The sequence below is a fragment of the Balaenoptera musculus genome, chromosome 17, assembly GCF_009873245.2.
Source record: "Balaenoptera musculus isolate JJ_BM4_2016_0621 chromosome 17, mBalMus1.pri.v3, whole genome shotgun sequence".
In the NCBI taxonomy this organism is placed as follows: domain Eukaryota; kingdom Metazoa; phylum Chordata; class Mammalia; order Artiodactyla; family Balaenopteridae; genus Balaenoptera; species Balaenoptera musculus.
In genome coordinates, this window is record NC_045801.1 from 1,077,843 (window position 1) to 1,091,391 (window position 13,549).

A 13,549-nucleotide genomic window follows, 5' to 3' on the forward strand; every position below is an offset into this window, starting at 1 on the left:
CTCCCTAGTAGAGCTTCGAAACTCTGCTGTGAGCAATTTGGAAATTCACGTCGAGTTTCGGGTTCATTAGCTCCAGCTCCAAAGCCGGTGCAGGCTCTGAGCTGTCTAACGCGGAAGCCCCGCACCAGCGCCCTGAATTAATGTTATTGTTATTTGTGTGGACGTGCTGAGTGCAAACAAGGTTAATTGAAATGAGAACGCAGTTTCCTCTTGATAATGGTGCTGACAGCTAGAGGAGTTCCGTTTGGTGCAAGAGTTGGCTTTATTACCCCTTTTTATTAGCGCTAATTTGGGCCCTGTATCAAAGCGCACATTAAGGGAATTGTCTGCAGCCAAGGCGCTGCCAGCCCCAGGCCGGCCGCTCCCTTCTGCGCTGCAGTTAAAAGACAATTAAAAATAAAGTCTCCTCGCTAAATCACCCTTTGTTTCTCTGCTTTCTCTCCTTCCCTCCTCAGCTGTACTGGTATTCAGCTCCCCCCACCCCACGCCTCTCCCCAGAAAAGTGGCTTTTCGAAGCCCCTGTGTGTCCTCTGCAGGCAGGCAGGAGTCCAGTGGGGTGTGGTGAGGAGTCCGGCCGGGAGAGGCCAGCAGTGGGGGGGTGCCCGGGGACCACGTGGGCAGGGCAGGCAGGTCTGACAGCGGAGGGAGGAGGCCCCCCGAGAGGTGTGAGGCCTGTGGAGGGTGTGAGACCTACAGGGTGACAGCTCCTGGCAAGGTTCCATCCCCCCAGGAGGCTGGCCTGCAGGAGGGGCAGGGCTCACCCCAGGGGCCCCAACCCAGGAGTCGTTGCTGCCTGGAAGAGTGGCGGCTTCAGGGGTCAGCATGAGCGACTTCAGAGGCACACACCCTCCCCTCCCGCCGTCCGCTGGCCCTCAGGCCTCAGTCCCCCCACGGGGGAGAAGGGGGGCTGCGCACCCTGTGTCCCCCACCAGGTCTCCCCTGGGCCCACCTGCCGACGGGCCGGGGTGCTGGGAGCCTGCCGCCTGCACCAGTGCCCCACAGTGCCCGCCTGCGGTCAGTGCTCAGCAGAGCCCCGCGGCCAGGCTTCACCGGCCAAGTCAGGTCTCCAGTTCACGGACGCTGCCAGCTGTCCACGCATCAGGCAGCTGGAAACTCTGCTGGGTTTCAGGCCCTATGGGCTGACACCCCAGCTAGAGCCCCCCTGCGCCGCCTCCCTCCTACCCCCCAGCCCTGCTCTTCTAGACCAACCTCCTCCTGGCCCATGCCACCCCAGCCCTACACCCTGGAAACCAGACAGGCTCGGGGCAGGTGATGGACTCAGGTGACAGCACATCTGGGCCTGAGCCAGCCTGCTGGGCTGGGTCCCCTGTCTCAGTATCCTCATCTGGACCGTGTGAGGGCAGACGTGCTCTGCCCGGGCGACCTTCTGGGGAGGCTGAGGGTCTGACTTCAGGGTGGGCGGCCCCTCCTGCTGGCCAGCACTGTGTTTATTTCCACAGTCAGTGTGTGGCTCATGCCTGGCGGTGGAGCCCTGGGTGGGGCCCCGGCGTTCCTGCCTGTGAAGTGGGCTGAGGAGGGGGCTCGGGGGAAGTGGCCTGCCCTCAGCCTCACTGCCTTCCCGCCCCCCCAGATGCCCGTGTGCTCCTACTTCCTGAAAGGAATCTGCAGCAACAGCAACTGTCCCTACAGCCACGTCTACGTGTCCCGCAGGGCGGAGGTCTGCACCGACTTCCTCAAAGGCTACTGCCCGCTGGGCGCGAAGGTGAGAGGCGGGGCGGCGGGAGGGGCTCGTGGCTGCGTCCTCGCCGGGCACGCTCGCCTGTGGGCTCAGCTCAGCTCCGCTTTGTGGGAGAGCTGCCGGCAGCTGAGAAGCTGAGAAGCGGGTGCCCTCCGCGCCACCGCGGCTCCTTCAGGGACGGCCCGCCCCCGTGGGCCTGCGGGGCAGCGGGGAGGCCGCACAGGCCGTGGGGGCCCCCCGCACAGGCCTCTTCGGTCCCGGTGCCCCGAGAGGGAGCCCCCTCACCAGCCTAGGGGCTGCAGCAAGGCCCGCTGCCACCCCTTCCCCACACGCTTGTGAGTGACCGCCCTGCCTCGGGGACCCGTGGTCTGCCGTGGGGGACCAGGCCTGGGCCCTGCGCAAGGGGAGCGCGTGGCAGTGCGGGGCCGGCTCCCCTCCCGTCCTGCGCCGGCTCTCTCCAGTCGGTCGAGCCCTTCCCCGAATCCTCTTCCTCCTGCCCAAGCCTAAGGGCTGGGCCGGGCTGGGCTCCGCAGACCCAGGGCCCCAAGCGGAGCCGGCGGTGACCCTGAGTGCGGCCCTTCCTGGAGGCGGGGCCCAGCAGGCAGGTCCCGAGCAGCCCAGGTGGGGCTGGGGGCAGGACCCCCGGAGGCTGGGGATGATTATTGTAAGAGATTCCATTTAAATGAAAATATCAAAGCGGTCTTTAAGGTCTGCCTCTATTAGTGGAAGTGCTTAGTGCCTCCCTTTCGGCGTGTGGGCGCTGCGAGGCTGCCGCACGGTGGACGGCGGCTGGTAATTATAGGTGGGAAAAGCGCTGAGCAGGCCGGATCCGGCGGGAGCAGAGGCAGCAGCCTGGGCCGGCGAGGGTTAATTTTATTCTCTAAATAATATAAAAAGTGCTGAGTCGTCACCTTGCTCCTGAAGTGGAAGTCCTCAGATGGGCCCCAGAGAGTTTATAATATTCCACTGAATCAAGTGGAATTGTTAACCGTGCTTCACAAAGCGCTGGCTTGTTAAAGAGGCACGTTCCCTTTCCTTGTGGGTAATTTAGGCCCGGAGTAGGTCCTTGCTCCTTCCCCTTTTCGGGGGCCAGGCGCTGCTCCTGGGCCTGAGGCTCAGCGGTCAGCCCCTCGCGTCTCCTCACTTTGTCCCTCCGGACTCTCAGGACACTTGGGGACACGGCGTCCTCCTGTGGGACGCCTGTCACCTCGGGTGGTCCAGTGGCCACACGTCACAGGGTCGCCGCCGCAGAGCTTTCTGCGCGAGCCCCGTCACTCCTGGCGCTGGCGGCGGGGTGGCCTTGGTCCCTTGCTGTCGGGTCGGCGGAGCAGCTGTTAACGCGCGTGCCGTGGGGCACACCTCTGTGAGGCGCGGCGCTAGCAGCCCTGCTGCTCTGTCCGCCGCGTCAGAGCACCGCCACCAGCGCTGCCCTCAGAGGGAGCGCGCCCTTCCCTGCCTGCCCCCCCCCCCCGGGAGTGCGTAGCAGTGCCGACTCCCCGACTCCTTGACTCCCGCCGCGACCGCACTGTCGCCCTCCGGTGGCTCGCGTGGTCCCCAGGTGCCTTCTGGCGCTGCAGGACGCGCAGCCCACCCCTGCCCTGGAACGGCCGTCCCTCCCGGCACCCTGGCTCCTCTTCCTCGTGTTCACAGCTTGTGGTCAGGGCGCTCACTGCAGCTGGGGTGTCGCGCGTCTCCAGCCCCTCCTGCCGCAGCGCACGTGCAGTCTCATCCGCGGCCACCTCTGTACCGACAGCCCCCGCCCGGCTGCGTCCCGGCCCTTGTGCCGCCCTCACACACTCTCCTCGACCTCCTTCTCGCCCTGCCCCTGCGTGTGTCAGGGTCTGGCCTTCCAGGGGCTCTCTGCCTGCTGGAGAGGCCCCTCCGCCCCTGTCCCCTGCTTCCTCCTGCCCTTCGGAGGCTCTTTGTCCCGTCATATCAGTCTTTGGAGTCACAGATAGCGTCTCCTTGTCACCGCCTGATAACTTGCCCCAGGTACCCTTTCTCAGGCTGAAATCCTTCCTGTTTTTATGGGAGCGTCCTTCCATTTTTCTCCATGTGGGTCTGGTTCCAGGATCTGCCCCCACCCAAGGCCACGCGCCCCTCCTGCGCCTTCTCCAGTTTGGCTTTACGAGCTGCGGTGAGGCGGGGTGGAGGCGAGGCTCTGGATGGGGCTCAGACCCCAGTCTGCTCGCGGCCGTGGCCCTGCACAAGTTGTTCACCCTCTGGGCCTCGGTTTCCTTTCTGTAAAATTGGGGTAACGGTAGTACTTAGCATGTAGGAAGGTTGTGAAGATTACGAGGTTAGTGCAGGAGGCTTCCCTGGTGGCACAGTGGTTGAGAGTCTGCCTGCCGATGCAGGGGACAAGGGTTCGAGCCCTGGTCCGGGAAGATCCCACCTGCCGTGGAGCAGCTAAGCCCGTGAGCCACAACTACTGAGCCTGTGCTCTAGAGCCCGCGAGCCACAACTACTCAGCCCCCGTGCCGCAACTACTGAAGCCCGCACGCCTAGGGCCCGTGCTCCGCAACAAGGGAGGCCACCGCAGCAGGAAGCACGCGCACCGCAACGAGGGGTAGCCCCCGCTCACTGCAACTAGAGAAAGCCCACACGGAGCAACAAAGACCCAATGCAGCCATAAATAAATAAGTAAGTAAGTAAATACGTACATACATTAGTGCAGTGCTTCACAGCCCTTTGAGGAAGGGGAGTGTCGGGGAGGCTCGGTGTTCCTGTTACCTAGCCTGTGGTGTGAGGTGCGACCTCGCTTCGTTTCTTCCACGTAGTGAGCCTTTCCCCGCAGATACGTGCTAAGCTGTCCGTTCTTTCCTCTCTGATTTGTGGTGCCACTTTTTAAAGCCAGCTTTATTGAGGTACGGTTTACATATCGCCCCGTTCATCTGTTGCACAGGTGTACGATTCGGTAGGTTTTAGTAAGTTTACGAAGTTGTGCAGCCATCACCACCCCCCGGTGCTGGAGCATTTGCGTCACCCCAGAACATTTCCTCAACCCTTTCTGTGGTCGGTCCTGTCTCTGCTGCCCCCCCGACCCCACCCCCAGGACACACTAACGTACCTCCGTCTGCGTGAACCTGTCTTTTGTGGGCAGCGCACACGGGGGAGTCCTACCATGCAGACTTCGGCGTCTGGCTTCTGTCGTGAACGTGTTTTTGAGGGTCGTCGTGCTGTGGTCTTTAGCAGCACACGAGCGGCCCTCCACTGTGTGCAGGGACCACTTTCTGTTTCTCCGCTCGTCGGGGGATGGGCACTTGGGTTGTGGCCAGTGGGGCTGTTTGGAGTGAGCCTGCTGTGAGCGTCTGCGGGTCTCAGTGTGGGCACAGCCTGCGGGGATACCCGCCCGCACTGGTCCAGCTCCCACCGGGAATGAGTGAGGGTCTCATTTTGTCACTTCCTTGCCAGCACCTGCCAACGCTGTCACCCGTTTAAGTGCACAGTACAGTGGTTTTTGGTGTATTACATTTTTAATTTTGTAATTGTAGTAAACTAAATATAACATAAAATTTGCCCTTGTTAAGTATACAGGTCAGTGGCATTAATTACATTTACAATACTGTACAACACCACCACTGTCTATTTCCAAAACTTTTCCATCACCCCAAACAGAATCTGTATAAACAGTCGGCAATGACTCCCTGTTCCCCCTCTCTCTCCAACTCCTGGCAACCACAGATCTACATTCCGTCTCCATGAATCTGCCTCTTCTAGATATTTAACATAAGTGGAATCCTACAGTATTTGTCCCTTCACGTCGGGCTTCTCCCGCTGAGCACCACGCGTTCAGGGCTCACCCCTTTTATGGCTGAGCGACGGCCCATCGTGCGTCCAGACCACACTCATCTGTCCCCTCCTCTGGGGATGGACACAGGGGTTGTACCTTTTGCATGCTGTGACCATCAACGTACGAGTGGCTCTTCAAGTTACTCCTGTCACTTCCTTTGGGTACAGAGGCACCAGGAGTGGAATTGCCGATGATAACGATAATCCTGTATTTAGCTCTTTGAGGGACCGCCAGACTTTTCCGTAATGACCGCGCCGTTCGCATCCCCACCAGCAGCGCGCGCGAGGGTTTCGCTTCCTCCACGTCCTCACCCGTGAATTATCTTCCTCGTTGGTTAACAGCCATCCAGCGTGCGGCATCTGACTGTTTTCAGTTCACGGTGCCTTAGAGATGAATGATGTTGAACATGTTTTCACATGCTTCTTGGTCACTGCTATATCTTCTTTGGAGAAATTTCTCTTCAAGTCCTTTGCCTTTTTTCCTTTTTTTTTTTGTTTTGACCATGCCCCGCGGCATGTGGGATCTTAGTTCCCCGACCAGGGATCAAGCCCGCGCCCCCTGCATTGGGAGCACGGAGTCTTAACCACTGGACCACCAGGGAAGTCCCAGCACTGCTTGTTGAAAAGACTGTCCTTTCCCCATTGAATGGTCTTGGCACCATTGTTGAAAATTTATTGACCATACTTGAGATGGTTTATTTCTGGCTTCTCTTTTCTATTACATTGGTCTGTATGTTTGTGTTTTGATTACTATATCTTTATAATAAGTTTTGAAATCAGGAAATGTGAATCCTTCAAACTTCGTTCTTCTTTGCCAAGGTTGTTTTGGCTATTCGGGGTTCCTTGAGATTCCATGTAAACTTTTGGATGGGTTTTTCTATTTCTGTTTTTTTTTTTAAAGGCCTTTGGGATTTTAACAGGGATTGAATCAGCTCTGTGTATCACTGCCGGTAGTGTTGTCATCTTAACAATATGAGGTCTTCCAGTCCATGAATGCATGATGTGTTTTCGTTTATTTAGACCTTCATTAATTTCTTTCAGCAGTATTTTGTAGTTTTCAGTGTATAAGTCTTTTGCCTCCTTGGTTAAATTTATTCCTGAGTGTTGGGCTTCCCTGGTGGCACAGTGGTTAGGAATCCGCCTGCCAGTGCAGGGGACACGGGTTCGAGCCCTGGTCCAGGAAGATCCCACATGCCGCAGAGCAACTAAGCCCGTGCGCCACAACTACTGAGCCTGCACTCTAGAGCCCACGTGCCACAACTACTGAGCCCACGTGCCACAACTACTGAAGCCCGAGCGCCTAGAGCCCATGCTCCGCAGCAAAAGAAGCGACCGCGGTGAGAAGCCCGCGCACCGCAGCAAAGAGTAGCCCCCGCTCGCCGCAACTAGAAAAAGCCCGCGCGCAGTAACGAAGACCCAGTGCAGCCATAAATAAATGAATGAATGAATGAATAAATAAATAAATTTTTCCCGAGTGTTTTATACTTTTTGATGTAACTCTAACAATTTTTTTGTGGGTTCTTTACGGTTTTCTACATACAAGATCATGTCATCTGCTAACAGAGATAATTTTCTTCCTTTTTGATTTGGATGCCTTTTAGTCTCTTCTCTATCCCTTCCTCCCTCCCTCCCTCCCTCCCTTCTTTTCTTCCTTCCTTTTTTTTGCCGAATTGCTCTGGCTAGAGCTTCTAGTACTATGTTGAATAAAAGTGAACAATGGGGATATCCTTGTCTTGTTCTTCATCTTATAGAATAGCTTTCAGTCTTTCACTGTTGAGTATGCTGTTATCTGAGGGCTTGTCGTATGTGGCCTTTATTATGTTGAGGTTATTCTCTTCCAGTCCTAGTTTATTTGGTGTTTTTATTATGAAAAGGTGTTGAGTCCTGTCAAATCTTTTTTGTATCAATTGAGATGATCATGTGGGGTTTTTTCCCTTCATTCTGTTAAGCTGGTCAATAAACATATTGATCACAATGATCAATCACAATTATATTGATTGATTTTTGGATGTTGAACCATCTTTGCATTCTGAGACTAAATCCCACTGGATCACGAGGTATAATCCTTCTAATATGCCACTAGTTCAGTTTTATAGTATTTTGTTGAGGATTTACATCTGTATTCATAAGTAATATTGATCTGTAGTTTCCTTTTCTTGTAGTATCTTTGTCTGGTCTTGGAATCAAGGTAAGGCTAGCCTCATAGATTGTTTTGGCTATTGTAACTTAGGAAGTATTCTCTCCTCTTCAGTTTTTTGGAAGAATCTAAGAAGAATAGGTATCAGTTCTTCTTTACATGTTTAGTAGGGTTCACCTGTTTAAACCATCTGGTCTTGGGCTTTTCCTTGTGGGGAGGCTTTTGATTACTGATTCAGTCTCTGCACTATACAGTTGACCCTTGAACAGCACGGGGTGGGGGGGTGGTCAGGGGCACCAACACCCCCCATCCCCGGCACAGTTGAAAATCCACATACAACTTTACAGTTATTCCTCCGTATACGCGGTTCCCTGCCAGCTGCTCTTGGTGTGTGAGTCATTTCCTATTGAAACCTGGATGTTTTGGTTGTTATGAGAGTCTGGATCTTATTCAAACCTTCTGTTTCAGCAGGTTTCCTCTGAGTCCACTCCAGCAGGGGGGCAGGTGGGCAGGGGGCGTGCAGGTAGAAATCCTGGTTCCCCACTCGGCCTTCACTGACCCCTGAGGAGGGGTCTCCCTGGTGGTCCTGGGTGGATGGCAGTACTCGCTTCCCACTCGGCCTCCTCCAGCACCATCCCAGCAGGGTGGGGAGGGACGCCAGGGTCAAGGCTCCCCACTCAGCCTTTGCTGGCCCGGGTGTGACAGGGCCACCCCTTATCTGCACCCACTGACACTTCCAAGGTGCCAACTTCTTCCGCTCCAGGTCAGGATGACGAGGCAGCAGGAAGTCCCAGGAGCCACCCCTGCGTCGCTCCTTGGGTCCCCAGGTCCCTGGTGGCCTGCCTCCTTTCCACCTTTTATGGCCTTCCTATGGTTGTCAGGGTTTTGGTGGTGCTTAGTGGAGGAGTAGGGACAAATATGTCTCTTTCGTCTTCCAGGAAGTGGAAGTCCCTTCTATTTCTTTATTTTGCCAATTTTGACTTATTTTCCCCCAGAAATTGATCTGTTTTATCGAGGTTTTCAATGTATTGGTGTGCCTTTGTGTGTATAACATTCTCTATTGTATCTTGAGCTCTTAACCTTTTCCATCTGTATTTAGTTGGCATTTTCTTGCCTTTTCTCTGGGCTGTCTCGCCCGAGGTTTGCCCATCGAATTGTCCTTTTCAGACAACAGGTCTCACCCTTGGGGTCAGCTTCTGTTGCTGCAGGGCCCTGGCCTTGCAGTGGCCTCTGATGCCCTCAGAAGGAGCCCAGCGGGCACCTTGACTGGGAGGGGGCGGCTTGTCCTCTGCACGGCCCCGGCACAGAGTGCTCGTCATTTATCCTGGGATAAGCATCTTCTTTGTGATCGTGTAGATTGACCGAAAAGTTGCAGATAGTGCAGAGAAGGGCCCGCGCACCCTTCACCCAGGCTCCTGCACTGCTAGTATCTTTTTTTTTTTTTAATATCATTTTGGTAAGTGCTGTTTATTTATTTATTTATTTATTTAAAATATTTATTTATTTATTTTTGGCTGCGCCGGGTCTTCGTTGCTGCGCACGGGCTTTCTCTAGTTGCGGCGAGCGGGGGCTACTCTTCGTTGCGGTACACGGGCTTCCCATTGCGGTGGCTTCTCTTTGTTGCAGAGGACGGGCTCTAGGCACGCGGGGTTCAGTAGTTGTGGCACGCGGGCTCTAGTGTGCAGGCTCAGGAGTTGTGGTGCATGGGCTTAGTTGCTCTACGGCGTGTGGGATCTTACTGGACCAGGGCTCGAACCCGTGTCGCCTGCATTGGCAGGCGGATTCTTAACCATGGCGTCACCAGGAAAACCCTAGTATCTTACATAACTGTAACTGTCTGTCAAAACTAAAAAATTAACATTGGTACGTTACTACCAACTTACCTTGAGGCTTTGTTTGGATTTTACCCGGTTTTCCCCTAATTTCTGTTCTCTGTTCTAGGATGTCACGCTGCATTTGGGCGCCAGTTTTGGAATGAATGATGAAGTGATTGAGGCAGGGCCTCCAGGACAGTGGCCAAGAGTAGACGCACTCGAGAGGCCTGCAGAGGGGCCAGTGGTGGGCAGAGGTGGCGAGGGAGGGGGTCTCCAAGCTGGAGAAGGGGGCAGCTTTGGTTTGGGAAGGTGGAAAGGAAGCTAGTGAGTCACTGGGGACGTTGATGGGTCACCCAGTGGAGGTGTTGCTGGCCCCCAAGGGAGGACCTGGCCCCCAGGGGAGGGCGGAAATGAGTGGGCGGGACCCAGGTAGAGTGCGAGGGCCAGCGGCCCCTGGGCCACACCAGCATGTGGGGCTGCTGTGGACAAGCCAGACGGAAGAGTCCGGCATGTTGCTGGCCAAGGAGGAGAGGACCCGCAGCCCCACACCAGCTGCTCCACAGTCACCACCAGGCCTGGCACAGACGGCCAGCGGAGACGCGCCCTGGACAGAGTGGCCCCCGGGAGCCCTGGTGGCTGAGGGGCGAGCGCAGGTGTGCGGCTCAGCGGTCCTCCCGGCCTCGCCCCTGCAGAAGGGCTTCGGGAGGGCAGGCTGGCGCCTTGGGGACAGTCTGTGCCGCGGGCTCTGCCGCCCCCGAGGGGACCAGGACTTTAGAGCCCTTGGAGAGCGAGGGCCGCAGGCGCGGAGTGTGTGGCGGGTCGCTGTAGTCGGAACCTCCAGGTGACCCCCAGGGGCCGTGCCCACATGTTCCTCCTGACGGCGGCCTCTGTTTTCTTTTTGATCATTTTAAGGATTAAAAGCTACCTTGCATTTTTTAATTTGCCTTTCTGTGTTTTAAATGAAGCAGAACATCTACCCTAATGTTTAAACCCCTTGTGCCTTCTCTTCTGAAAAATACCTGGGGTTTTGTTGTTTTGTTTTTAAGTGATTGTGGAGACATTTTTCCAGTGTGTCGGTTTTCTCTTACTGACTCATGGGAAATTTATAAAATATAAACGTGAACATAAAAATATATCATTGTGGGACTTCCCTGGTGACGCAGTGTTTAAGAATCCACCTGCCAATGCAGGGGACAGGGGTTCGAGCCCTGGTCCGGGAAGATCCCACATGCCGTGGAGCAGCTAAGCCCGCGAGCCACAACTACTGAGCCCGCGTGCCACAACTACTGAAGCCCGTGCGCCTAGAGCCTGTGCTCCGCAACAAGAGAGGCCCCCGCAGTGAGAAGCCCGCGCCCCACAGTGAAGAGTAGCCCCCACTCGCCGCAACTAGAGAAAGCCCGCGCGCAGCAACGAAGACACAATGCAGCCAAAAATAAATAAATCAATATATTTTAAAATTAAAAAAAAATGTATATCAATGTAAAATATTCTGAATATTAATCTTTTGTCATTCACATTAGTGGCAAGTATCTTATTTCAGTTTGTCGTTTATTTTTTTACTTCTTTGTGATGTATCTTTTTCTTTTTAATATTTATTTATTTATGTATTTATTTATCTGGCTGCACTGGGTCTTAGTTACGGCATGTGGGGTCTTTAGTTGCGGCATGTGGGACCTAGTTCCCTGACTAGGGATCGAACCCAGGCCTCCTGCATTGGGACCACCAGGGAAGTCCCATCTTTGTGATGTATCTTGAGGAACAAAAGCTTTTAATTTTAATGGAAATACTATTATTCATCTCTCTTTACAGTTTGCACCTCTTGTGCTTGTATGAGACCTCCTTCCCCACTGCGTCCTGTGGTCGGATCTTTGCCATTTAGGATCAGTCCAGCTGGAAGTGATTTTGTGTCTGTGTAGGGGACCAGTGTTGTTTCGCCCACACACCTTGCACTGAAGAGCCCCTTCGCCCCGTGGATCTGTCGTGGGCCCCTCTGTAGTTAGGTTTCCTTGGACAGTTGGCATCTGTCTTTCCAGTGAGTCTTCTGCCCATGATCAAGGCACCATCTCTAGTTATACAGGGTTCTCCTTTGATGTCGTTTAATAAAATTCTTTTTCTTTTTTTTTTGAATTTTATTTTATTTATTTTTTTATACAGCAGGTTCTTATTAGTTATCTATTTTATCCATATTAGTGTATATATGTCAATCCCCATCTCCCAATTCATCCCACCGCCACCACCACCACCCCTGCCACTTCCCCACCACCACCACTACCCCCCCCCCCCCGCCTTGGTGTCCATACGTTTGTTCTCTACATATGTGTCTCTATTTCTGCCCTGCAAACCGGTTCATCTGTACCATTTTTCTAGGTTCCGCATATATGCGTTAATATACGATATTTGTTTTTCTCTTTCTGACTTACTTCACTCTGTATGACAGTCTCTAGATCCATCCACATCTGTACAAATGACCCAATTTCGTTCCTTTTTATGGCTGAGTAATATTCCATTGTGTATATGTACCACATCTTCTTTATCCATTCGTCTGTTGATGGGCATTTAGGCTGCTTCCATGACCTGGCTATTGTAAATAGTGCTGCAGTGAACATTGGGGTGCATGTGTCTTTTTGAATTATGGTTTTCTCTGGGTATATGCCCAGTAGTGGGATTGCTGGATCATATGGTAATTCTATTTTTAGTTTTTTAAGGAACCTCTGTACTATTCTCCATAGTGGATGTATTAATTTACATTCCCACCAACAGTGCAAGAGGGTTCCCTTTTCTCCACACCCTCTCCAGCATTTGTTGTTTGTAGATTTTCTGATGATGCCCGTTCTGACTGGTGTGAGGTGATACCTCATTGTAGTTTTGATTTGCATTTCTCTAATAATTAGTGATGTTGAGCAGCTTTTCATGTGCTTCTTGGCCATCTGTGTGTCTTCTTTGGAGAAATGTCTATTTAGGTCTTCTGCCCATTTTTGGATTGCATTGTTTGTTTTTTTAATATTGAGCTGCATGAGCTGTTTATATATTTTGGAGATTAATCCTTTGTTGATTCGTTTGCAAATATTTTCTCCCATTCTGAGGGTTGTCTTTTCGTCTTGTTTGTAGTTTCCTTTGCTTTGCAAAAGCTTTTAAGTTTCATTAGGTCCCATTTGTTTATTTTTGTTTTTATTTCCATTACTCTAGGAGGTGGATCAAAAAAGATCTTGCTGTGATTTATGTCAAAGAGTGTTCTTCCTATGTTTTCCTCTAAGAGTTTTATAGTGTCTGGTCTTACATTTAGGTCTCTAATCCATTTTGAGTTTATTTTTGTGTATGGTGTTAGGGAGTGTTCTAATTTCATTCTTTTACATGTAGCTGTCCAGTTTTCCCAGCACCACTTATTGAAGAGACTGTCTTTTCTCCATTGTATGTCCTTGCCTCCTTTGTCATAGATTAGTTGACCATAGGTGCATGGGTTTATCTCTGGGCTTTCTATCCTGTTCCATTGATCTATATTTCTGTTTTTCTGCCAGTACCATATCATCTTGATTACTGTAGCTTTGTAGTATAGTCTGAAGTCAGGGAGTCTGATTCCTCCAGCTCTGTTTTTTTCCCTCAAGACTGCTTTGGCTATTCGGTGTCTTTTGTGTCTCCATACAGATTTTAAGATTTTTTGTTCTAGTTCTGTAAAAATGCCACTGGTAATTTGATAAGGATGGCATTGAATTTGTAGATTGCTTTAGGTAGTATAGTCATTTTCACAGTATTGATTCTTCTAATCCAAGGACATGGTATACCTCTGCATCTGTTTGTGTCATTTTTGATTTCTTTCATCAGTGTCTTAGAGTTTTCTGAGTACAGGTCTTTTACCTCCATAGGTAGGTTTATTCCTAGGTATTTTATTCTTTTTGATATGTAAGCAAATGGGATTGTTTCCTTAATTTCTCTTTCTGATCTTTCATTGTTAGTGTATAGGAATGCAAGAGATTTCTGTGCATTAATTTTGTATCCTGCAACTTTACCAAATTCATTGATTAGCTCTAGTAGTTTTCTGGTGGCATCTTTAGGGTTCTCTATGTATAGTATCATGTCATCTGCAAACAGTGACAGTTTTACTTCCTCTTT

The 13,549-nt window shown here is 52.2% G+C and overlaps 1 protein-coding gene across 1 annotated transcript in view; it reads left to right on the top strand.

The window, feature by feature from the left end:
• ZC3H3 (zinc finger CCCH-type containing 3) overlaps positions 1–13,549 on the top strand; it is an 82,329-nt gene that overhangs the window by 61,873 nt on the left and 6,907 nt on the right. The window contains exon 9 of the mRNA XM_036830902.1: positions 1,592–1,723. Coding sequence (XP_036686797.1) covers positions 1,592–1,723 — 132 coding nt within the window. The remainder of the gene's footprint in view (positions 1–1,591; positions 1,724–13,549) is intronic.